Source organism: Erpetoichthys calabaricus, chromosome 3 (assembly GCF_900747795.2).
Source record: "Erpetoichthys calabaricus chromosome 3, fErpCal1.3, whole genome shotgun sequence".
Lineage (NCBI taxonomy): Eukaryota > Metazoa > Chordata > Cladistia > Polypteriformes > Polypteridae > Erpetoichthys > Erpetoichthys calabaricus.
The window spans coordinates 84,556,396-84,583,834 of NC_041396.2; the positions used below are offsets into that span (position 1 = coordinate 84,556,396).

The 27,439-nt window shown below is 39.2% G+C and overlaps 1 protein-coding gene across 1 annotated transcript in view; it reads right to left on the bottom strand.

The window, feature by feature from the left end:
* Nucleotides 1-9,122: 9,122 nt before the first annotated feature.
* Nucleotides 9,123-27,439, bottom strand: part of LOC114648150 (SAM pointed domain-containing Ets transcription factor) — a 42,330-nt gene continuing 24,013 nt past the window's right edge. The window contains 5 exon segments of the mRNA XM_028797009.2: nt 9,123-9,787; nt 9,789-9,835; nt 13,319-13,459; nt 13,987-14,034; nt 15,102-15,299. Coding sequence (XP_028652842.2) covers nt 9,629-9,787; nt 9,789-9,835; nt 13,319-13,459; nt 13,987-14,034; nt 15,102-15,299 — 593 coding nt within the window. The 3' untranslated portion in view covers nt 9,123-9,628.

Here is a 27,439-nt window from a genome sequence, read left to right on the forward strand (position 1 = left end):
CATCACATTATTTTCAAGTGTCTTTTCATGTTTATTGTACATGAGTTATTAAGATCCTGACATGAAACATGCAGGCATATAGCATTCAAACTCATGGTTCATATTGTTAGTCAGAAAAAGAAAAATTGAATAACATTGTAGTTATGTTAAGTTGTATAGGCTAAGGATCTACACTGGTGTCTGGAAGGATGGCGGTTCAAATCCCATTACTGCCAGAAGAGGTCCTACTCTCAAATCATTGGCGTGACTATAATTTGAGGAACCCTAGTGCAAAAAATAAATTTGGGCCCCCCCCCCCCCCCATGTGAAATTAATTTAAATCCATTTTAAAATGACCACCATCAATGGAACATGTCAAGTATATAAACTGCATAATAAGTCAATAGTTATAAAATTTTATGGAGTTGTGGGAATGATAACTCCATTAACTCTCTCCTTCTAATTTCAAATAGACAAGCATGATAATACATTAAGGCTTAGAGAATAACAGCCATGCAGTCACCATGGGTCGCCTCAGCCTCCTGGGTCCCCCTGCTTAATAGGCCCCCAGCCTCCTCATAGGATCACAATACTGAGAAAATTGTTCCTGGGGTGCTGCACAATGGCTGACCTGGCACTCTGGCCCCCAAATGTCATACAATAAGACAATTTCCCCTCAGGGATTATTACAGTGCACCAAATACCAAAAAAAGTATTGACCAGGAGCAGGTGCCATTGCATAGTTGTGTTCCATTGAGAAGGTTCCTGCTCTACCATTTTCTGTCTGCACAGATCCTCACACGTTAACTCCGATAAAGGCATTTGGCCCTTTCAAAGCCGATTTCTGTGTCAGAGCAACACTAAAGTTTCTCCAATTTAAAAAGGCACAGCATCAGTCTAAAGGCAGAACGTAAACTTTATGAACTAAACAGATTTTAAAGTGCTGGCTACAAACAAAAGTGCTGCAAGGGCATATAAAAATTTGATCTTTTATCTCTTCTGGTACTTTGGATCTATTGTCTCTACTATGTTTGATCAGTGGGAAGGCTGTTGAAAAAGTCAGATAAGGATTTTTATGTTTAGAATTTGGACACCAAGAATACTACACAGGCTCTTCTTCTACGCTTCTATCATTGACTAGGTTAACTGGAAGAGAGTGTACTCGGTAATGACACCCTGAAGATAAAGTGTGGAAGTGTGAAAAGGCCAAATTCAGAAAGTATTCAGAGCTTTTCAAATTCTGCACACTTTATTGAGTTAGAGATTAAATTTAAATAGATACATTTTCCATTTTTGCCTAATTGTCTACATTCAATAATTCATAATGGCAAAGTGAAGACATGTTTTCTGAAAGTTTAGCAAATTTCTTTAAATTCAAAAACTGAAATCTCTCATTCCTGAAAGTATTCAGATCCTTAATTCAGTACTTTATAGAAGCTCCTTTGGCACCAATTACATCATTGAGTCTTCTTGGGTAAGTCTTTGCACATCTGGATTTGTGTAATTTATCCTGTTCTTCCTGGCAGATCCTCTGAAGCTCAATTAGACTGGAAGAGAATATTCAGGAGGCCCCATAGATGTTCTATGGGCTTTGACTGGGGAGTGTGAGAGTCTCATCTGTGATTATACTCCAGCTTTGTCTTGGCCGTATGCTTCGGGTCATTGTAATGAACTGTTGTCCCAGTCTGAGGTAGCATGCAATCTGGAGCAGGTTTTCTTCAAGGATCTTTCCGTATTTGGCTGCATTCATCTGTCACAGGTGTCTGGTCACACTTATAGGTAATCTAACTTAGACACCATTAAAATATCCGACTACGCCACCCAGTTTTATTAAGAGACTGGGAACTCCTGAAATTTACCAATAATAGCACACAGGTTTCTTTAAATTGGGCGGTGAGTAAACACACAATGAAAGACACAACAGTAATTTTAGAAAAAAAACAACAGTAAGTTCTATTACACAAGACAATATAAGGTACATTAAAAAGATAAACGAACATAACAAAAACTAAACATATCAGGAATCAATTTCCCTTTTTTTAAAAAAAGGAAAATACACAGTCCACCCACTAAAAGTCAGTTAAAAACAAGAATTTGAGGATACAACCTTTAGTGGTGCAGAGTCCAGTTTGTGCACTGTGTTACCCCAACACTTAATTGTTCAACTGTCCATGGATGCACTCTGTTCCCCCGGACACTCGTTCCCCTACAGAAGCTGTGTCAAATTGTTGAATCCCTGTCAGCGTCTCTTCGTTGTTCCTTTTTCTTCCACTCTGGGCTCCTTGTGTGGCTGAAAACCTAGGGACACCTCATTCCTCGTCTGTCAGCTTTGCTTGGTCCTTTCATGCGGATTCCCTCTCTCGCTGAACCCACATCCGGCGTCTCTTTGTGGAACTGTCTCTTCCTCCCTGGAAGTGTTTGCCGTCCTTGTACCTCACGTCGTGCCAGCCAGGTACCTTTGTCTGCCTGCAAGCCCCTGTGCTCTGTCCGAGTGCCTTGGTAGCGTTTTCTGTGGACTGTCCCCCTCTGACACATCCTTCCCTCAATTCTAACCATTCATCCTGTCCAAGCCACTGAGAACCATCCCCATGGCATGATGCTGCCATCACCATGCTTCGCCATGAAGAGTAGTACCTGGTCTTCACCAGACATGGTGCTTGGAGTTCTGCTCAAAGAATTCAATTATTTTTGTCTCATCAGACCAGAGAATCTTTTTCCCCATGCTCTCATATACAAATAAACTGTCGTGTGCCTTTTACTCAAGAGTGGCTTCTGTCTAAATGCCTGAGTGATGTAGTGCTGCTGAAATTGTTGTCCTTCTGACAGGTTCTCCAATTTCAGCAGAGGACTTCTGAAACTCTGTTAAGTCACCATTCGGTTCTTGGTCACTTCTCTGACCAAGGCCCTTCTTGCCTGGTTATTCAGTTTGGCTGGAGGGCCAACTTCAAGAAGAGATCTTTGTGGTTCCAAACTTCATATTTCAATTGAGGAGGTCTATAGAGAGTTCCTTGGACTTCATGACTTGGTTTTTGTCCCTGAAATGTGGCATTAATTGTGGGACATCATATACACAGGCATATGCCTTTCTAAACAATGGCATAACAATTGAATTTGGCACATGAGGACGCCAATCAAGATCTAGAAACATCTCAAGGACAATTAAAGCCAACAGGATGCCCTCTGACCACAATTTGGAGTGTCACAGCAAAGATTCTAATACTAATATAAATGAGAGTTTTTACTTTTTAATTAATTTGCAGACCTTTCAGAAAACATGTTTTCACTTTATTATTATGGGATATCGAGTGTAGATTGATAGGCATATAAGGTAAATTCATCCATTTAAAAATAAATCTACAACACAGTAAAACTGTGGAGGAAAGTGAAGAGATTTGAACACTTTCTGAACCCACTATTCTGAGGATGATGATAATGGCACTTTATGACTTCTTTGTCAGGACCACAGGGTATTAAAACTAGAACAAAGCCAGGACAGAAGGCCCAGACACATTCACCTTATTTATATGGCACCAGTTTAGAGTAATCAGTTTCCGAAATGTTACACATGAACCATAAAGGACATGGAAATAACATAGACAGTTTTTGACTTCCCTTATTGAATTATTTTATTTAATAAAGGATCATTTTTACCTTTCATCCTGCAATTCATTTTTCATTACAATGTCATAAAGTGTCACTGGATGGCCATGCTCACTTGTACAGAGTGCCACCTAACATGTACTGTACATTAGGGTGGAAAACCATTGCAGATAGGAAGATAATGAGCATATTGCACACAGAGAACATTTGGCCTGGATTTGAAGCCCACTTTGGAATCAGTTATTTTAACACCTGTAATTCAGAGTAAGTAATCTAGCCTGAAGCTATGCATATTTGGGCCTGACCAGTACTTGGATGTGAGACCATCTAGGAAAAGCTTAGGTTGCTGCTAAGATGTTGGTGAGGCCATCAGTGAGAGCTTACCCTGTGGTCTGAAAGAGGATTTCAATGCCCCAGTGAAGTGACAGGGACTCTGTGCTGTAAAAATGACGCTGTCCTTCAGATAAAATGTAAAACCAAGGTCCTGACTAAATGTGGTCATTAAAGATCCTGGGCATCTTTTGAAAACAATAATGTGTTTTCTGGTGTCCTAGCTAATTTGCCCACCATTGCTTGGTTATTCTGCCCCCCATAATCACCACCCTGTCCGTTACTAGCTAGCTATCTCTCTCACCCCTTCATCACTTGATGGTGTACTGGCGAATAAATGGCTGCCATCACATCATGGTGGTTGAAGTGGCTCTCCACTTCACTTGGAGTAGGTTAGAAATGTGCTATATACAGTAAATATAATTCATTATTTTTTATCTGTTTTTTTATGTTAAAGTTTTACCAGTTTTCTTTGCAATGATCAATGATTAAAAAAGAAGATACATGGATTAATTATTGTAACAATAATAAGTCCGTGATGGTTGAGTGATTTGTATAAGTAGAAAAGATTTGGTGGAAATGTGGACCTCTGTGGTTTAGTTATGTTTTATTTTATGTGTAATACAGTATTGGTTAAGCTTAGAAGTAACTGCATATAAATGCAAATAAAAACCATTACATCAAGAAAGAGATGCATTATGGTGTAGTTTTTCATTTCTAGAGTTCTTAACAGCCTTCTACTTTTGTCAGTCTGCACTGGTTCACCAGACTAGACTTTTTTTTACTTACGTTGAAGGTCTTGAGTACACTTCCTTAACATGTATACAGCCCTCATGTCATCTGTGCTGTCTTAAGATATTATTATTAAATGCTTTTTGAGAAAATGCTTCCATCAGAGCATGCTTCTCACTGTTGGTGACGCCTACTCTCTGTATATGCTTACTGTTGACCTCTTGGGTTTATTCCACTGCACCTCCTAATATTCTGCTTCCTAATTCCAAAATTCAAAAAGTGAAACACTTTTACACCATGTCTTATGTTGAGGGGGCTACTTGTGTTCCCACATATTCTCACACAGGTCCCCCTCTGACATACAATTTGTGTCTCTTTGGACCCCTGAACTTGCCAGTGGTGTTCAGGGAATGTTGGTCTGTTTTTGTGATGTTTCAGAGCTGTAGAAAAAGTGAAGCAAGTGAGTCATCCTTCTTCATGCACTACAGAAGACACGGGTGCACCATCTGTAACTTTGAAAGGCGTCTCCATGGCAGTGTACCCATTCACAGTGGTGGCATGCAGTCAGCAGACATTCTGACCATCCCCCTTGCTCCATTTCCTTTTTCTGTTTTTTTAAGTGTATTTATGCACAACACTATACTTGAAACAAACAATACATCCCTCTGGAGCCGAAAACACCAGGGGTAGGAGACAGATGAGGTAAAGCAAAGCAAAGAAATATAACAAAGACATTTTAGGCAGCAAAAAATTGTTCAATTTTTTTTCTCAAAAACTACAATGCATTTTCTTTTTTTTTTAAATATATACATTTTAACAAACAAAACAAAGATCACAACATTATAACAGGATTCATAAACCTTGAGTACAGGGCAGTGGAATCTTCATGGCAAACACTTCAATAATTGTACAAAATTCAGGCACACTTAATGTTAGAGGTCGTCTGTGGGGACTTGTTTTGAAGACGTTTAGACAGTTTAAGAGCAGACTGCAGTGGAGAAGACTTGGCAGTGACAGATGGCATAATGGCACATGATCGATAGGAAATGCTACCTGCTCTTCGAATGAGTGAGTTAGACCACCCCAATTTTCTCCTAGAGCGTCATTCATCATACGCACCACCACAAGGCCGCTACACTTGAAGAGGCCAACAGGGTTTACACATTCCCAGTTCCCCCAAAATCTACCACAGAATTGTAAGAGCTGAGAGTTCAAATTGTAACGATGACAGAAATGCCAGCATGCTGTTGTTTTAGTTGCTGCAGTAGATGGCAATGTTGAACTGATTTTTGATATTATGGCCCCGTAATGCACTTAAAAGATATTGTCTAGCTTGATCCAATTTCTGCTCTCATCAAAACTGACATATTCACTCATGATTCATTGAATGATTTTAAAGAACTAATTAACCAACACACGTCTTTAGAATTTGTGTGGAAACCAGAGAATTTGGGGAAAAAATCTACATTAACAGAGGAAGAACGCAGAAAACCTGACACAGACAGACCCGGCTGGATTGAAATCCTGAACATCAGATGACGCCATCCACATTTACTCTTGTTTGGGTATATTTATATTGTGATGATCCTTGGTCTTCTCATCAGATACAAATCACGAAGCAATGTTATCCATATTCGTTTTATGCTTTATTGGGCAAGGGTACTCGGAAGATAATTCTGTGTTTGGAACTGTTTGCTGATTGTGGTATGCAAGTTGTTTCCGTATTTTGTTTTATTATTCCTCTCTAATGTTAGTGTCAGGGAAAGCTGTTCAAAACAAAAAAAATGGTGGTGGGGAAGCTTTGTTCATTTTTGGCAATTTTTTCAGATTTATTTTACAAACAGGTACTGAAAGAAATATGAACTATGGGACACTTAGCTGATTTATTATTTCTGATTCAACATTCTTAAACACAACATTAATTGCAGCTAGTCTTAATTTAAATTTGAATTGCAATTTTTCTGTACAGTATTTTTGCAATTTAACACAGCCATGTACTGATAATTAAATTTCAGGGTTCGATGATAAGGGTCACGTTAGTTTTTGACCCATGCATTTGATTATGTCTTCCATTTTATGTGCTAGGGTTCTTTTTATGTTATGCCATTTCTTATCCCTGGTGGGTACATTTGGAAAAATTCGGAGCAGGTGCTTGAACTAATCTTGCAGGGTTACAAGAGTGAAGCAGGCTCACTTTAAGACCACTATGATCTGGCATTCATTTTTATATTTTTACAGTTTCTCCTTGCTCCCTTCATTTGCGGCGGGGGGGTTTAGAGGTCAATGAATCTGGTCTTAACATTGGTTATGGAATCAGAAGGATTTTTAATAGTGTTGCATGGTAAATACGTTCTTCTGCAGGGGCCATCTTGTTTCTATATAGTGTTTGTTATTTTGAGTACCTGTAATTTGGGACATGTTCACAAGCTGCCCAGTGACTTCTTACACAGACATCATCAGTGCAATGACTTACTAGAGGGATACCAAAAAATTCCCAGAATTGTTAAAAAATATATATATTCTACAACATACAGCATTCTATTTTAGTCAACGTCATCGTCAAAATACTCCCTTCAGATACAATACACTTTGTTCCGGTGCTTCTTCCATTCCTAGAAACATTTCCTGTACTCATCTTTTATTACTGTGTCTACAGTCCCTTGCGACTTTTTTCTACGGTAGCAAATTGTCTTCCCTCCAGTCTCAATTTAATTACAGGAACAAAAAGAGTGAAGTCCCGGTGAATGGGGTGTGGTTGCACATTGTTTTTGGTATTTGATTGACAGTGTGATGTGTGCTATCATGGTGCTGCGGAAGGTGAAGGTGCAGTTTTCCTCACATCACTGCTCCAGATAATATTTTCCTGATGCTTTCCCACAGACGCCTCAGCAGTTCAGTGTATTGTTGCTGATTAACAGTCTGTTCACAGGGAAACTCTTTATTGACAAATCTGTCAATTTGCAAATACATGATAATCAATGTTGTGATGACCCTGATGTGCTTTTTTTTGGCTTGGTGAAAAAAACCACAAAAGTCCCACACACGATTGCAGAATAAATGTCAGAGGTATGCAGGCACCAATGCCACTTGGAGAACTGATTAACAAGACTGTAGGTGTACGATACGTAGCAGCATAGTCGATGACAGCAGTATACTACTTATGTGCTATTGACCGATTGATCCCCCTCGTATAAAACACAAGTGCTCATCATCTAAGTTTGTGGATTACAAACTAATATGTTATTGTTGGAGCATTTAAAACAATCGATGGTTTTGAACTTTTTTCCACCCCTTGACTAAGCAGTTTTTTCATCGTTCTGGTTTCTGACATTCTTTGTAACAATTCTCTATGTACAATTCTAGTTTCTTGTTCTGGGCTGGGATTACTTAATCTTAACTGGTCTTTCCAGTTTTGACTTTTGGCTAGTTATTTTTTTTAATGATCTATCTTCTCATTCCATCTCTATCCAAAATGAATGCTTCACTGTGCAGTCGGCATAAAGATTGTTGGTTTGTCTCATTAGAGTTTTTCATACTGGTACTTGTTTGGTCACCCTCTCACTCCTAGAATTTCCACGGTAAGTTGCACATTCTGCCCGCCTTTTGTTTTTGCACCATACCTGCTGTGCATTCAAGCTGAGGAAGAAAATAGTGTTGAAACGTTTTGGGATGTGCATTGAGATAGTGAGACGATACAGTCAGATTATAAAGAGGATGAAAACATTCTGGCAGTGATGGCTCTTTTGGACACCACTTCTCCATCCTGAAATACTGTCCCAGTGCTATCAAACCACAAATTTAACAGTTCAGCCCTTACAAATGTGAAGCACATGAATCCTTCTATATGGCCAGACCAGTACTGTTTGGATTTGACGTATAAAAGTGTGTGATTGAGTTTGTGAACCTCACGTCCAGCATGTCAGCCACTTCCCCCTTCCTGTGCTATGCTGCATGAATGGGTTTTTCAGATGTTGACAATGACAGGCCACTATAAGAATAGCAACATCCTTCTTGTCCAAAGTCGCACCTCTGACTGTCGGGGCTGCTTTGAATAGACTGCCAGTTGAAACGTCAGTATGTTAGGCAGGCTGTACCCACACAACCCCAATAGGGCGGTCACACAAACTCTCAAGTTGTAGTGTTGGCAAAACAAGAAGACGGATTAAGTTCAATGAGTGCCGAGGGCTTGTTTTGCCATATTCCCCACACATAGTTAAAAGGACACTTCTGTTTATTTTAGCAAAGCTGTGTCTATTTCCAGCGTTAGCCAGTGAAAAGAAAACAAGTGCTGTCAAAAAAATCAAAACTAACAAAAACACAAACCTGGCCTGTTTTCTTTAAAGGTTGCCTACCGCTGAATAAAGTGCATGAAACCAAAAGCTGTATTTCTAATGTACTTTCACGCTTGAGTGAAAAGCCCCAAAGGCCCCCATTGTAACAAAATAGTGACAAGTCCCCACGGCCCGGGTCTCAGAAACACACGCTCCATTAAAGTCACTTGGGAAGAACTGGATGACGAGGTTCACTGGCCACCCTGTGGACTACGGGGGTCTTGTATACGACACAAGAGATCCAATTCCTTCATCTCAATGGAGACGCCTCTCCTATCCTTTCCTAAAGAGTTCCTTGAACATGAGTAAAGGGAGGAGTAGAGGATCAGGAGGCTGCATGGCAGGATTCAGCAAGCTTCTTCAGTTTCCACTTCTTGTCTCATCTTGTCTTTTGGTTTTAAAGACAGCCAAAGGAGCTTCAAAACTTCATTGGTAACAAAAAAGAAAACAGTCAACAAAACTGGCAGTAAAAAATTTGAAAATATTGAACAATACAAAAACAGTCATTTTTCCTGATGTTCCAAAACTTATACTGAAAAGTCTTGCTTTTGAGTTGGAATGGGGTTGGGGGGGTTTAACCCCTGGCTAGCTGAGAAGTTGTGGCAGTCTGTCACATTCTACCAGCCCTGCCTGGTCCATGTGCAGGGCATGCTCTCTTAGTTCCTATGCTTTCCCTGTGTTTTCATACGGGATGGACAGAACTGGTAGACCAGCCTCTGAGAGACATCGGGCTTGCGGATGATGCCCTTCTTATAGTACTGCCGGATGGAGCGGCTCAGCTTGTCATAGTTCATGGACGGACGGTTCTTACGGATCTCCCCAGAGACGGGCCACTTGAGCAGAGTCCTCAAATTTGAAGATTCCTGAAAAGAAGAGAATAATGAATGTGTGAGGGACAATATTTTGACTGGTTGCTAGTTTTCACTGATCACTGATAAAAAAAGATGGCAGCCTTAAACTCACTGCCCACTTACTAAGATATCAATGCAAGCAGTCATGCTGACATACAAGCAAACTGTAGTTTATACATTGCTTCCTCCTCAAGATTATTAGCAGGTGATTCAGAGTAGAGTTGTCTCCAGATGAGAGGTATCACTGGAACTTAACTGCCTAATTTGTGCTTTTCAGTTCACCACTGGCTGCAATGAATTTCACAAGAACTTCTACAGTATGTCATCCTACATGGTGTGGAGTCTCATTCTCTGTGGTAATTTTGACAGTTTGGTGCATGATACAAGCAAGCAATCAGTTTTTCAAGCAAGTTTGATATTATTTAGAACTTGTTTTGCCAATCTTACACTTGCACAAGTTTTTCCTGGAGGTACTTTGGTTTTCTTCTATCCTGAAGATGTGTGTGTTCAATAAACTGATGAGTCCAAACTGGACTTGTGTGAGTGTGTGCACCGAGGCGAGGAAACTGAGGGACTGGCACAAGGCTGGAACCAATCCTAGCTGGGACACGAGTCAAGTGCTTGGTCCTGTTGTCATCTGTACCTATATTAAATTTTTATGGGATTTCCTGGATGGATTTATCCAAACTACGTATCCACTGATCTAGGGGTTATACAGTTAGGTCCCATAAATATTTGGACAGAGACAACTTTTTTCTAATTTTGGTTCTGTACGTTACCACAATGAATTTTAATGAAACAACTCAGATGCTTACTCTCCAAGGATCATTTGTTCATTTTTTTTTCTGCAGCTCTAGGGATCTGTAGTACATATTATAATTGTTCCACCTTCAGGTGGGAAAAGTATCTTGAGGAGTGGTACGGCATCAGGTCTTGGGGGGGCTATCCACCAAATTTGTACAATTAGAAGCCATTACTGCTACCGAACAAATGATTGCTCAAACAACAGTTTTGTGCTTCATTTTACTTGAAGAAATACTTCACAGCAAATGATCATTTTTGCATCTATTACTCACCCCATGTCATTTATAGTGATGGCTGAGAAAAATGTTTAATCATGTCCTCATGGAGGACAGAGATGATAAAATTCCTGAAACAATGAGCTTGAACGGGGGACTCAGGTTAAAAAACTGTCTAAATGTAAATGAAAGTTGCTAGTATACCACAATTCAAATACCTGGTATCCAGTCATATGCTCAAATGTGTAACTTTGCTAAAGTATTATTAAATAAACCATTTCTGGAAAGCCCTTGAACTGAAGACCCTCCTCCCATCTCAATTATTGATCAAGAGGCTTATACATTGCCTCCTATCCCTGATTCTTCATGTGCTCCACAGTTTCTGGCTTTTTTCATCAGCAATTTGTGAAAACTGCAACAGTGACTTGGCCTTCTGCTTCTTGAGTCACCTTGGATGTGTTCAAATACAAGGAATTCCTTTTAACTTTTAATCTCTCCTCAGACGTCATTCAGTAATAATGATGTCATGTGGAGGGCGAATGAGTGAGCTGTTACTGAATGAGGGGGAGGCAGCTCATCAATTTAAAAGTTCAAGCCTGTGTGAATGTACTTTGTTGTGTATGACAGCATTTCCTGGAAGAGGTTTATCTCTGAAGAGGTTTATTTAACAATATCTTAGGTAAATACTGTATTTGCATACTTGGATACCTGACAATTGGGTTTCCCTGTTGTAATTTTAGATTTTAAGTACAGTTTTCAAAGTTTCAAGCTGGGTAATTATCTGACTGCATTGTATCAGCGACTTTGACCTCTCTGCTCTCCATGAAAACGCGAGATTAAAAAATTCTCTCCATTATCAGTAAAAATAACATGGAGTGAGGGGACCGATACAAGATTTATCACTTAGGGATGGGGGTTTATTTAACTCACTTCCTAAAATTCTGAACCTGTATTTGGTTCTTTTAGCTGTAAACATCTACACCCACATAAGGGTTTCTATTAATAAAATATTTGGAAAGAAATGAAAGAGAAAAAGTGAAGGACTGAGAATTACCAATCTGCTCAGTGCTCCACAAATCTTTTGGATGACATCCTCAGAAAGGGAAAATCTATAATATAAGAAAGTCCTGAGGTGGCAGAATGAAGACACTAACAAGCCATAAAATTAGCTAACAAGTTCTATTATTGGAAAGGATCGACTTCTAATAATGCAATTGGGCAGGGATTCAAACATGAAGCCACCATGGCCATCCAGAACTGAATTTGGGAACCCCGATTTAGAGTCACAATTTAACCTCAAAAGCATTTCCTTTCACTGTGGGAGACTGGAGTCACAGTTTTCACACGTGACATCTACTGACAAAATAAAGGAAATACCTGATTATACAAGGAATACAAGCTCTGCTTTAAAGCAGGTGTGTCTCCACTGGCATGGCCATTGGAATAATTAAGCAATGTCCTGTCATGCTTAATACTGGACTGACTCAGGTTTACATTAAGTTGGGCACCATGGTTTGACAAAGGAGTCTCAGTGACTGGTGCAGATACTTCATTAATGGAATTTGCACATCGGGGTAGAACAGATGCCAAAATTATGTTGATGTTGAAGTCAGGTAGGGGAAGTATAGACAAAAGAACTTGCTCCTAGAATGGGATGTCCATGTATCAACTTGTAGTTCAAGAAATTCTAGATCATTTACCTGAAACTGTCAATCTAAAGTGTAATCGGGAAGTTTCCATTAAGTAGTGGAAAAAACATCCCACCCAGGGTTTGTTATTGTCTTGTACCAGATGTCTCACAATTAAGCTGAGTGAAAGTCAGTCAGTCAGTCATTGTCCAACCCGCTATATCCTAACTCAGGGTCATGGGGGTCTGCTGGAGCCAATCCCAGCCAACACAGGGCACAAGGCAGGAACAAACCTGGGCAGGGCGCCAGCCCCACTGCAGGTTGCACACACCACACCAACACATCAAGCACACACTAGGGACAATTTAGGATCGCCAATGCACCCTAACCTGCATGTCTTTGGACTGTGGGAGGAAACCAGAGGAAACCCACGGTGACACGGGGGAGAACATGCAAACTCCAACGCAGGGAGGACCCGGGAAGCGAACCCAGGGTCTCCTAACTGCGAGGCAAGCAGTGCTACCACAGCGCCACCGTGCTGCCCGCTGAGTGACAGTGAGTATGCAAGATGCATGAATGAATCTTGCCTTAGTTGTTAGGTTTCTCCCCCCCCCCCCCCCACCAAAAAAGTAGTACAATGATTTGATGACCTTCACACTAAAGTCTTGCACCCTTAGCCATCCTACTATAAAGAGACATGAGTCATAACCAAAGACATAAAAAATGATTCATGTGTTTTAATTCAACTTTGATTGCCCTTACAGGCAATAACAATTTGATGTTTTAAGGACTAGCACAGCGTTGACCGTGATCCTGAAATTAGATTTGTAGAATGTACTGGGACTCACCTTTCTCCTTATTCAGCCAACGAATGCATCGGCCATAACTGTGTGGCTTCAAAAGCAGCTCCTTCAGGAACTGCCACAAGTGAATCGGCTGCCCCGAACAGGAGGAATCTGCTTCTGTTGATGCCCACACCTCATCAATAGCTGAAAAAGATCACAAGAATAGTCTGATGACCCTTTGTTACTTAAGTTTGTTTAGAGGAGTGTAAACCATGCTATTGTATGAGCAGAAGATTCCAATGCATTGCTTGTGCAAGAACTTCTGCATTTATGAGGCAAACAAAGAGTGAGTTGGGGGAATGTACGTGATGTGCCCTCTCCCCATAGATGGTTACTGCCCTCCACCAAGTATTGCCAGGATAGAGAATGGTTCTCCATAACTGATACGTGATACTGATAGTAGATGAGTGGATGGATGTAATTTCTTGTAGGAAACAGTGACTGCTGCAGGCAGAAAAATGTGCATAACAAGAACTTGCCACCCAGTTGGGGTTGGACAGACAAACCACATCAAGTAGCCACTTGTCCTTCAACTACACAACCATTATGTATCACATCTGGGCTTTCTTGTGTTTTTAAGTGCATTATTTTTAAATTAACATCACCACCTGCTGGCAACTTAAAGGAATGACATTTGAGGCCCAGAGACAGTTCCAAAACCCTCAACTCACCATTGTACTTGATGTCTCCTGGTGATGTCCTTTCTTTCATCCACGCAGCTGGAAGATAAATTTAAAAAACAAAAATGAAGTTGAGGAGAGAAGTAATTAGAGCATAGAGGCCTTCTGTATCTTCTTTGATCTCATCTTGTTTTACAAGACAGATGGGCACATCACATTTAAGCATACAAAATAGTCTAAATAGAGTTAAAATGTAGTCTGCTATTGGAATTTTAATGGTTTTACACAATTTTGTACTTTTATTTGTGCCTGCATAGTGCGTGAAGGTGACATGATATCATCACCACCTTCATGGTCACCTGCCAGGTGCTAGACCTGGTTGCTGTCTGAGTAGAATCTGCATGTTCTCCCCATGTCGCTGTGAGCTTCCCTTCTACTTCCACCAATTTCTGCAGACTAGGTTGATTGGCACCTCTAAACTACAGTAAACTCTGGAATGGAGTAGTATCCCATAGTATCCCATTGACAGTTAATTTCCAACTAGTTACCCAGTCTTGCAAGCATAGGCTATACTTCTTGTCAACCCTAAATTGCACTACAAGAGTTTCTGAATATTAGATTATTATCTTATGGACATACTTTGATAAAATCACTGTTAAAATCCATGCATGCCATAAAGTGATTTCATCTATCTATCTATCTATCTATCTATCTATCTATCTATCTATCTATCTATCTATCTATCTATCTATCTATCTATCTATCTATCTATACAGTATATATATATATATATATATATATATTTGAAATGCAAGTATTGTCAGTTGGAGAACCATGTCATTGAATGACCACTGTTAAAAACTGGGAACTCCTGATCATGCAAAATCAATTAGTTAAAAATTGCAGAGAGAGATGGAACCTTCTTTTAGGGTGTGAGTAGACTCTCTTATGATAATGGATGGGACCTGTCAGTGCCATGTAACAATTCTGAGATACTTGAGGGACCTCCTAGTATCACAAAGTCTACAAAGAGGAGAAGAGTCTTGTACACAAATTTCTATGATGGACAATGCTAAATTGCTTAAATCACAATGTGCCAAAAGCTTAATCTAAACACTAGGTGAGATGCCCCTAAGGTAGAGTAGTTCAAAGATCTGTATGCTTACCTGACTTCCATATGTCAAGATGGGCATACAACACATCTCCAGAGAGCAGGGACCTTTGTCTGAACTCATCCTCTGTCATGGCACAGATATCCTTGCCACTCAAATCCTGGAAGAACTTGCCCACCTGTGGAAGTCTATAGAGGTGCTCTGTCCACAGCACCCACTTCTGAACATTGCCAGGATTCCAGTCCATTGGATCTGGAGAGAGAGAGCGAGAGAGAGAAAAGGAGAGCTTGTGAGTACTTCTGGTATTACAAGAGTAGTCTGTACCATTTATGCATTTATTTGCAGTTGAACTAGACCAAGCAGCAAGGGCAGGGTACCCAATTGTATATGCGCCCATATTAATATTAATAGCCTCTGGCAAATCCCTATATAGACTCAGCAGAGAACAAAGTCATGTTAGGAACCAAAGATGTCAGCTGCCGATGCTACTAGTATAAGGTAGGTAGGTCATCCTTATTCTGAAATATGGCACCTTGTCTTACTTTCTCTTTGAGTAAGCAAATCATACAAGGTATGCTTTTCTAAATTTTTACACATGATGTTTCTTATTTATTAATTGCTGCAAGTCTTTCCTTCCAGGCCAGTGATGAATGGCTCTTTGGAAGCTGACAAAATAAAAGAAGAGCATTTCAATCTCTCTATTGTGCTACCACCCCAAGTAACTTGGTGTTAAATAAGCCCAACATTTTTAAAGCTCAGTTGACCCCATTGTTTTATTCTTACCTAGTTTTTCATTCATAGTCAAGAAGTTCTAATTATTTCAAATTCTTATATTAATGGTGATGAGTATCCCAATGTAAAGTTGGTAATTCTATTGTAACTGGCTTTTCAACATGTGGAAAAGTCACTACATAAAAATCCAGTACACTAAGGCATTTACTGTAGATGGAGCCTCTTCAGAAATAGTGTGATCACACCCATTGCGGTGTTCGTGTGTAACTTGTAAGTGTGCTCTATGATGGACCTGCATTGAGCCCCATGCAGCAGAGAACTGGCACCAGCCATCTGTGGCCTGAAGTGCACAGGCAGGTCAGAATATGAATGGGAGGGTTCACTTATGCTACAAAATGACATTCAGCTCCTTCCTCATCTTTCCAGGACCTGGAGTCTGTTTCCTGGTTAGGCTAGGACTGGCTTACTAAAATGATTTTCACATACAGTGCGTAGTTTCTATAAACATTTAGCCACCAGATGGAGCTGTTCTGCCAAGGAAGCTGCTCTTCACAGGGGCTTTGGAATGACGTGTCCTGGAAGGCGAAGCACACAACAGCATACTCTTACAAGTCAATGAGACTCTTGGATTTTTTTTCCAGTAAATACAGGAAAGTAATTCTTTTAAATAGGTGGGAAAAGTCCTTTCATGAAATGAGTGCCACAGTATACATTGACAAAAGGCACCTGTCATCTCTGTTGTTACTATGTGTCTAATGTATTCTGCACCCATGAAGTAAGGGCCTCTCACCTCCACCCCCTTCCCTTAGGACCTTTAAAATTATTTAAACAAACACTCCATATTTATGTGGAAAGAAGTCATTAAGTTTCTTTACTTAAGGTGGAGTGCTTCACTTGCTTTAAATACATGTTGTTTGAAAATATTCTCACACAGATATATGTAAGGTAGGAATTCCACAGAGAAAGCTATACAAATATATGCAAATATTGCTTTAATAAAACAAATGCAAGGAGGAGAGAAAGTAATGTGACAAACACATAAAGTATCAAAACAAAGTCACCATGTGTCACAATGCCAGGCTGTACAGTTAGTCCATTTCTAACTCAAATGACAGCATTGCTCCCTAAACACCACTTGCCTTCTGTCCTCTCCCCCCAGTTCACCGATTAACTCTGCTTTCTCTCTTTCACCCCTTGCTCCAGGTCACATTGTAACAGGAGGCACTCTTTAGACAACACCTCAGATTAATTAGCCATCCCCACAATTACATCCAAGATCAGAGACACGCTGCAAAATGTTAGAGCTTACCAGGTCACAGTACTCTCTGGTGGCTCCTGCAATCATTTCACCCAATTGCCTGCTCTGATTCTTAAATAGATGGGTCAACTGCCTTCCACTTAATTAAACTATCTTTGAACACAACAACTAGAATATTCAAACAATATTGACAAGGACATGCTATTTGGCCCGTAAAATCTTTTCAGTCCTATCCACCTAATTACTCCAAAACAACATCAAGTCAATTGTTGAAGATCCCCAGAGTCCTAATGTCTGCCACACTAATTTATTCCATTTGTCTATAGTTCTCTGACTAAAGAAGCACATTCTAACATTTGTGTGAAATCTACCCTTGACCAGTTTCCAACTTTATCCTTGCTTTCTTGTTGAAGAACGTAATTAATGAAATAACTGCTCATCTACTATGCTAATTCCCTTTATAATTTTAAAATCTTGACTCTTGTAATTTCTTTTTTTTCAATTTCTTTATCTCCATTTGCATAAACCTGAAATGTTTGGTTCCTTCAACCTTTCTTCCTAGCTCAAACCTTAGTCCATAGTGTCAGGTTGGGACCACTGCTGTAGCTTACTTCAAAGATTTACAGAAATGATGCAGTAGGGTCGTAGACTATTGGGAAGCTGGAAATTATGTCAAAGGGAATCAGTTAACCAGAGTTTTTGGGTGGACAAAGATTGTGAAGAGGAAGGAAAACAAGAAGAAAGGAAATCTAAACCCAGAGTCAAGGTAAGGTTGTTAATGAAAATAAGGAAGATTAAAGAATCATGCTGATTAGCACACACAAGTAAGAATTACACTGTAATCAGTACACATGACAATAATGACCCTATAAACCTTTAAATAAAACACAGCTGGCATATGCTAGAGTACATAAAGAACACAACTATTGAAAATTAAGATTCAAAATATGAGAGTTGCCAAAAGAGTCTGAAGATCACGTCAAAGCAGCGATGCATTCTGATGTTTCTTTCCTTTTACAATTGATTCTGATCTCACTAAATGGAATGGACCAAACATCCTAGGCAGTACCCATAAAAACTCATCTTGCTCAATGAACCTGCAAGCTGACATCAGGGGACTGACCACCCCAGTATGATACTGTAAAGGGACCCATCAATCCCACCTTTCTCTCGTCACGGTGCTCCCAGAGATTTCCCCTACAGGACTGACTTTACATTTCCCAAGCACAATGCCTGAGCCATGCTAGAATTTGACTAGGTTTGGACCTACCTTGTGGTTATCATTTTTCATTATTTTTATGCATTTATTATTTAATACAATTTCTATTTCAAGCTTTACAAATGATTGCCTATTGTTATTATGAGGGGTAGAGCACATAACAGTATGTGATGTTATAGTTCTTGTTTACCATCTCAACATTCTTTTGGATCAGAAAGGCTTTCAAATGAAATATAATAGCTAAATAGAGTTCCAAAAGAAATTAGCATTAGGGATTTTTCAAGAAGTGCCTGATAATGCTCAAACGCTCAGTATCATAACTGGTAGGACAAGAGGTTATCTGAAACCTTAATTAAAAATGGTGTTACCTGACTCGTTCAAGTGTTCATACTTGAGTTAGAGAAAGTTATTTCATCAGTGTGCGGTGACTGAATTTCTTGGAAGTATTTTGATTTATATTTTCCTTAATCTTATGAATTTTGTGAGTGTTTTCATTACTGTTTGGTATTTAATTATTTCCATGTATTTAATCAGTTAAAATATTTTCACATTCCTTCATGTCACCATATTGTTTTTTTAATGGGTGCCGCCACTTTGACTATGTAACCACAGCATTGCTGGTTAGGATGAGTGGCATGTGACATCATCAATGCGATGTGTCATCCATTTCCTGGTCATCTAAGATTATAGACAGAGTCTAAAAACTTTGTTGTCTCAGTTATTAATTCCTCAGTAATAAGACCATGAGGCAAAAATTATTGTTTGCCTTTGATTTTTGACTTCTATTTTAGGTTTAGTAAAACACGGATCTGACTTCCCATTAATGAACTTGGCATAAACGTTGACTAGCCTCATCTTCTGGTTCTCAATCATTAAAACGTTGTTTCCTTCTCTGAGTCAGAATGCAAAGTAAGAAAGCAGCATGACTGACATTCACACACAACTTCAACCGTATATGGAGATGCTTGTGTGTCAGAATCAAAAGAGAGGACCACCAACATCACCATTCAGCGATATACTGTTCACTCCGGAAATTAAAAATAAAAAATTGATGAGGTCATCAGAAGAACTGCCACGTAGCAATCAGACAAATGAGAGAGTCTACAGAGCAATCCATGGCAGTTTCCAGACAGTTAGTATGGAATTCAGCTACATGGAGAACCACCAAGCATGAGAAAACTGGCAAAATGCAACAATCAAGACTAAAATTTGGGAGAAAATGATTTTAAAAGTGCTTAGAATTGATTGTTATGTAATAATTTTCTTTTTGTATCTTTATTGATTTGCAAAATTAATATGTTCAATACTTTTGGTATAACTCTCAGTATAGGATTGACTTTTAAATTCAAATTAACTTCAAGATTTTTGTATCCTCTGTGTTATAACTGCACAGTTTTCTAATTCTCCACCTGTAGACTAAAGTCTGCTCTTTACAACACTATGTTTGCTCTGTGGTCTAAATGTTTGTTGCCACTCAAAACCAAAATGTCTACAATCTTTATGAACAGTTTGTGATATAAATGAACAGGAGATATCAAAGGTTTTGGGCAGCCACCTGAATATTATGTCCTGGCTGCAAATGGATAAATTTGTTTGAGTTGTTTTCAGCTCAGAGTCCAAAACAGAACTGTCTCATAGGGGTAAAGATGGTGGTTTTAAAGGTTGGAACCGGAAGTGATTTCATCATAGGTGTCGGAAAACGGAAGTGACCTCATCATGGGTGGGATTTCCCATGAATAGTCTGCAGAGGATTGAGAGAGAAAATCAGTGTACCTCGCCACCTGCTGGTCTGGCGTGGAACTATCACTATTCAGGCCCATTAGCTGCCTCCCATTCGCACGTGTGTGACAAGATGAATAAGACTATGACTGGCTGTGCCCATCCTCATGCACTGATATGTAAAGGGGCACACCCATTGCCAGTTTGGTCCTTCTTACCATATCTTGGCCTTCTAATCTCCTGTGCTAAATTAACTCCCCTTTTATCCCTAACTTTCCGTACCAGTCAAGACATGCCCACTGTGTATATGAGAGGCGGAAAAAACTCCTTTAGAATGACACAAGGCATTAAAATGAACTTTAGAAGTCTGCATTTAGAGAGTGGAGAGTCATTCTAGAGAGCATCTTCCTGAGGAGCTAACATAATTTGTAGAGACCCCAAAGGTGATTATATTCAGGTCTAGAAGTAAAGAGAGTAAGAATGCAGTGCTGCAAATGTGAAGGGAGGCTTTCGGCATGGTGTAATAAAGGCCAGGCTAGCATCATCTGGCAGGCTTCTGCCTTTTGATTAGCCATACATCCTCTCAAGAGTCAGGGTAGTGTGTGGCCAGCAAGTCACAGTAATTTATACGTGAGAAGGGCAACATTAGTTTGGAGCGGCTCTACAGCTAAATTGCCAGTGTTAAATAAACTCTTACAGTGTTAAAATATGTGCTGGCAAAAAAAGAAAAGAAATGCAGTGTCTTCATTGCTGAAGTAACAATAAACAAATGTGAATACTTGACAAATAAAAGAGTACAACAGGAAAACAATGTGAAATGTGAGCATTAAAAACACCTTGCAGTCCTTCTGTGTGACCACCTTTTGCAGCCACCACTGCTCAACATGTCTGCCATGCAGAGCCAATGAGCCTCTAAATCTGTAGTAGTCAGATATCATGACATTCCTACAAGGCTTGACAAATTTGATGGCTGTTGGCAGACAGAAGGTCACATCTGATACAATCAAGGGCACCCCAAAGGTGCTCTATGGAGTTAGGTAGGAGTGAGGAGAGCTTAGGAGAGGGAGAATGGACTGGCCATCCCTAATTCTGCAGTTCCTTTACTATTTTACATTTAATCCACTGGGGAAAGCTAAGTTTAAATTTTATCAAGTTCCTTTCATTCATTCTTGTCAGCTTCCGACCGCCTGTCATGTCTTTGTCCACCTGTACTATGCAGCTGTTGCAGGGAGTGCATTATAAAGTGAGCTATGAGGGAGTTTTGAGTGTTTTTGTAGATCCTGATGTTGCACATGTGAACTAACAGCTTAATTCTAGTGGTGCTTCTAGTCTTCCTGATATAGATATTGTTGTACAGTATATTGCGTATACAAAATATAGTTCTGCATGTTTTCTGCTCACTTTTGTTTAATGCGGTACATTGACTTAGTGGTATTATTTTTTAATGCACCTTTACAATGAAAATATCTCTCTGCTTTCCTCCCCAATATGCCAAGACTCTACTATTAAGAAAATAAAATTGATCTGTCACTAAATTTTTAGTTGAAAAAGCAAAAGAGACACTTAATATGAAGACTTCATACTGTAAGTGGTGTAAGTGTTTAAGATCCCAGCACTAACCTAAACAAAATGAACTAAATCAGTTGGCTTTTTGAAAATCCCACAAGGATTTGCTTCACTCACTAGTCTCTCTGTGCTTGTTGTGAGTACCTATTTACAAAACCAGGGAGAACAAAAGAATGCCACAATTCTAAAAAACAACAAAAAAAAAAAACATATATCATCAATTAAAGATAATTGTATTTTAATAAGTATTAGATGTCATGCAGTACAGTGATCCCTCGCTATATCGCGCTTCGCCTTTCGCGGCTTCGCTCTATCGCGGATTTTATATGTAAGCATATTTAAATATATATCGCGGATTTTTTGCTGGTTCGCGGATTTCTGCGGACAATGGGTCTTTTAATTTCTGGTACATGCTTCCTCAGTTGGTTTGCCCAGTTGATTTCATACAAGGGACGCTATTGGCAAATGGCTGAGAAGCTACCCAGCTTACTTTTCTCTCTCTCTCTCTCTCTTGCGCTGACTTTTTCTGATCCTGACGTAGGGGGATTGAGCAGGGGGGCTGTTCGCACACCTAGACGATACGGACGCTCGTCTAAAAATGCTGAAAGATTATCTTCACGTTGGCTACCTTCTGTGCAGCTGCTTCGTGAAGCGACATGCAGCAAGGTGCTTCGCATACTTAAAAGCACGAAGGGCACGTATTGATTTTTTTATCTCTCTCTCTCTCTGCTCCTGACGGCGGGGGTGTGAGCTGCCGCCTTCAACAGCTTTGTGCCGCGGTGCTTCGCATACTTAAAAGCAAAACAGCCCTATTGATTTGTTTGCTCCTTTGAAGAGGAAGATATGTTTGCATTCTTTTAATTGTGAGACTGAACTGTCATCCGGGATCTGTCTTGTCATGGAGCACAGTTTAAACTTTTGAAAAAGAGACAAATGTTTGTTTGCAGTGTTTGAATGACGTTCCTGTCTCTCTACAACCTCCTGTGTTTTTGCTCAAATCTGTGACCCAAGCATGACAATATAAAAATAACCATATAAACATATGGTTTCTACTTCGCGGATTTTCTTATTTCGCGGGTGGCTCTGGAACGCAACCCCCGCGAATGGAGGAGGGATTACTGTACTCCCTGGAAATATACTTGGAAATTATCTGCTATGAGTTTTATCAGTATATCAGTTATGGCCCTTTAAATTTTTTAATCACTACTATTATGTTAATCACTTTCAAAAATTTCATGACACACCTCACATAAATTAAAAAGAGGAAGAGCACAAAAACAAAACCCTGTCCAAAACGTATGCACAAAATGCTTAACCAAAGACACATTGTGAAATAAAAATATCTGGGAGAATGTCATGAAGATGCTGTCTGGTTCAGCAATGTAGATTAGAAAAGCTGATTTTGCAGAGTGTCGAGGAGGTGTAGTGGTTAGGGTCACTGCCTCACATTTCTAGAGCTTTCAGTTCCACACCCTGTCACTGACTGTGTCAAGCTTGCTTGTTCTCCTTATGTGTGTGTGTACACAAGTTTTTCACTGGCTATTTTGGCTTTCCCTCCCATATCCCAAAGTAGTGCATGTTATTTTAACTGGTGGTCTTAAATCAGTTGAATGTCAGTGTGTGCATGAAAATGAAAGAAGCTGCTGTGAGATTAGTGTTGAAGCCAAGAAGAAAACTTGCAGGTCAAAAGGCTTGAAAAAAGAATCAGCAAACAGATCAGGAGTTGAGAGGATAAAATGAGTAAGTTTACCTCACTCAACAAAAAGATTAAGATTACTACTCCAATCAAAATGCAAGGCAAAAAGTTGTAGCCAAAAGGTCAAAACAAAAATCTCACATTTCCTTTAACTAGTAAGCAGATCCTTCACAAAATAAATCACAAACAGGCAGCCTTATTGCATGTATCCAAAGGCCTGAATGCTGCCAGTAGTGTGCCGCCATCTTATATAGGAAATACACAATGAAGTCATGATCACAACTACATGATCACATGCTCGGTTATGAGAGCTGGAGCTGAAACAAGACTGATGCAGCCAGGAAAATCGCCATTACTGTGAGAGAAAAATGCAACATAAAATGTAATACTGAAAAATAACATTCGGAAATAGTCTCAAAAGTAGGCTCACAATAGTTTGTTTTATACACCTAACACTAACAGGAAGAGCTTAGATTGGATAAAATGTATAATGAGATTAAAATGTTTTGTGCTTGAGACTTACTTTACCTCAATAGCATCTTGAATTTTGATGGGATCGACTAGTTTGTGTTTCTTTAGTGTGTCGTTGCCATGACAGCTTCTTCTTGTTGTGTGATGTTTATTACACATGGTGGTCAGTATCCAGATATTGGGATAAAACCAACTGTTTCTTTGTCATTATTTTACTTATTCATTGAGCTTCAAACTTTTGCTGAGCCTTTGGAGTGTGATTTTTGACTCTCATCTTGGCTTGCTGTTTTGCTGCTATAGCCATTCCCGTATTTGACTATTCTTTTGTCTAGCCCGTTCATCTCCTGGTCATTTTTAACTGTCCTTTTAAGAGTATGATTTTTTTCCTTTCAAGCCCCGCACTGTTGATTAAGTGTCCTTCTGTTTATCCATCGCAGGACTAACAAAGTAAATGAATGGAAAGGTAAACAGTGTCACTCATTGTTTGTGAATGTGTTTAATTTCTTTGCATTTATAATGTGCATTATTGGCAGGAGTTTAAAATGTAACATCATGTAATTGAGTCACATCTGGTTTTAATTGCACTTCACTTCACATTCATTATGGTGATTGCAGTTACACCCTTATGAAGTGTTTTGTGTTATTGGTTGTTCTGTTAACATCCTCTGTACTCATTCTGCCATTTGGGGTTGGGCAACGAATTAACTTATTTACACCAAAACCTGACTTTGACTTTTTTACGGGCCCTCAGAGGTTTAGTTCTCTTAAAAATTGCAATTACTAGTATTGTATTTATTTGCCTTTGCTTTGTTAAAAACTCCATGTATTTTAAGAATTACTATACATCTACATTGCTATTAACAATCCATGTTGGGGTTTATTACAAAGGAGCAAGAACATTGTTTTTACTTAGATTTTTGCAGTCAAATGTCATGAAGTTATTATTTCATCCCTGCAACTCTAAACTTCAGGAAATAGGTCTGATAATTATATACTGCAGATGGATTATTTTTTCATGAAGATCAAATAGAGGTCAAGTTATGTGTCATCTTACAATGAAATAGTAAGTATTACCCTCCCCTAATTGCATAGTAAAACTATGGACCAGCAGTTTTAAGGGCTTACTACGGTGCATCCGTTAGTCACTTATTGCTGAGTAACACAAATACAGCCTTTGTTAAGCTCTTGTTACACAGCACTAAGTGACTCATAGATGCACTGTAGGTAGCCAATATTTTAAAGTCTCTTTATTGGTGCTTTGTAACTCTTATTAACAGCAAATCCGCATTTATTATGGTCTTGTTACAGTACATGCTAAGAACTGACTTATTGAGGCACTTATGTAGTCATTCATTCATCCATTTTCTAAGACTCAGGGTCACAATGAAGTTGGAGCCTATCCCAGCATACACCAGACACAAAGCATACACTTCAAAATAATGTTGCCAGAGTGGTTCTTCAGAGTGATACCATAGGGGAACCATTTTTGTTTCCCAAAACACCCCTTCACATGAAGGTTCCAGAAAGAACCTCTACTTATTTAGATCTGTAACCGGCTCCATACAGTGAATATCCATACATACTGTAGATGGTGTCCTGCAGCCCACCATACAATATTTTTTTTCCTACCTGTTAGGAAGTTTTTTAAAGCACAAAGAACCAACTTCATATACAAAGAACCCTTCCCAGAATGAAACAGTGCTTGGTCAGTCATTGAAGTTACGAGGAACCACACAACCCAGTAAAGAACCATATAGTGCCATTAAAGAAAACAGGAGCCATCCCTCTCATAGCACTCTCCTATTCTAAATGTTACTGATTATATTTGCTTTCGCTTATGTTTCATTTAGAATGACATGTGCACTTAAGGTTGGTTTTCTTTTAAACTGCCTTAGAATTTTGTTACAGCCTAACAGGCGATTCTAGGGGCCACCGTGTTTTTATGAATGATACATTTTTTCAGAAATGACAAATGTAAAATTTTAAACTATCAGGCTGTAACAAAAGTGAGAACGTTTGACTGTGAATTCAATGATTTTAAGTGTGCCCTTAGAAAGTGAAATAAAGATAAAATGCTGTAGGCTATTGCCGTCATTATTGAATGCTTATTTAATTGTTCCAACTTAAATTATCGAAAAAGGTATGGCATATCAGAATGTTAAACTCCACTTGTGTGGAGTTTGCATGTTCGTCTAGTGTCAGCTAGGCTTTTTTGTATGTTTGTCCTGTGCCAACTAGGCTTTTCCTATCCCCTCCCAGAGACATGTCATGTAGGCCAGTTGACAACTCTAAATTGTCCCTGTGTGAGTTTGTGCTGCTACGCTTTGATTCTGCATGCCTTGCAACTTGTTGGTTGCCTCATGCAGGATTTCCTACCTTGCCCCCAGTGATGATGGAATAGGCTCCTGTCTTACTGTGAGTCTACATGGGATAAGAAAGGAATAGATGGATGGAAATTGAGTGGGCAATTTCTTAGGCACACTTGCTCTTCTTATGTAACTGCTCAGTCAGTGGCAACTTCCTATGAGTACACAAACCTGCTTAAAGTACCAACAGATCAGATGTGGGGACAAAATTAAGAAGAAAAAAATGCTAAAGTTAGATGGCTCTGAACCCAAAACACCATGGGGTAAAAAGTCCCTCCAGGGCTTCAGGAGTATCCGCTCTATTGGAGTTCTCACACAAAACAGATATATTAGAAATGGGTCTCAGTTTTAAAAACACTCTGCTAGTGCCGAGGGGGAACACAGATAAAAAGTTGGAAAGAAACAGAGCAACCATGTAGAACGCAACCAGATTTCACTCTGGTTATTCAACAAAAAATAAAACAAAACAAGTGGGTTTGTGGAAACATAGGGAAAATGAACACTGTACAGTGGAGAACTGGAAAAAAATGATGATATAATTAATTCACTACCTGCTACTTTACAAGAAATGTGAGTGTGCCCATTCAACATTGGGAATCTGTCTGAGATATGAACAACTCATCAACAGCAAGTCAATTTAGCACTCTTTAACAGTCTGGAAAACATCTGAACCACATTGATCACCTTGAATAAACTCATTCTGTTGTAACCTACAGTTTGCTAAATACATTTTCCATTTTTAGTGAAATGACTCTGAACATTCATTATAGGAAAATGATGTTTCAGATAAAAAATTACAAAAATCAAAAAGCCTACTCATTCTTGTTGCATTCAATCATTTCTGACCTGACATTATTTTATGCTTATCATACAGAAAGATTTTGGTGCCTATGGCAATGTGATTTACTACACAAAAGATTTGAACAATGGTGGCTTAAATGTGCAGTATTTGTTTATAATATGTTTTAAAGTCTTAATCATTTTTGAGAAATCCTAAACCTCATCCCACCCCAGCTACTTCCATCTCTTACACTTCATGGGCTTTGCTGCTGTGCTTACTTCTGTCATGTGAGCACTGATGTTGGCTTCATTATGTTTAAAGGTGTGCCATGAAGCATAGGATGTGATAAGAAAGAAGAGTGGCGTGACTCTCAAACCAGAATTTCTGTTTTGTTGATATACTGTATGATTACCATCAACTCACAGAGTGTACAGAACAATTATGTATGGATATAAAATGGATGGTCACTTCAAGAAACCTTTGTGAATTAAATAAATGGCAATTCTGTGTAAAGTGTAACAGGCAATGGCATCAGTGGGCCATTAATCTGCAGTTCTGCTTACTGTGTCATAAACAGACAAATC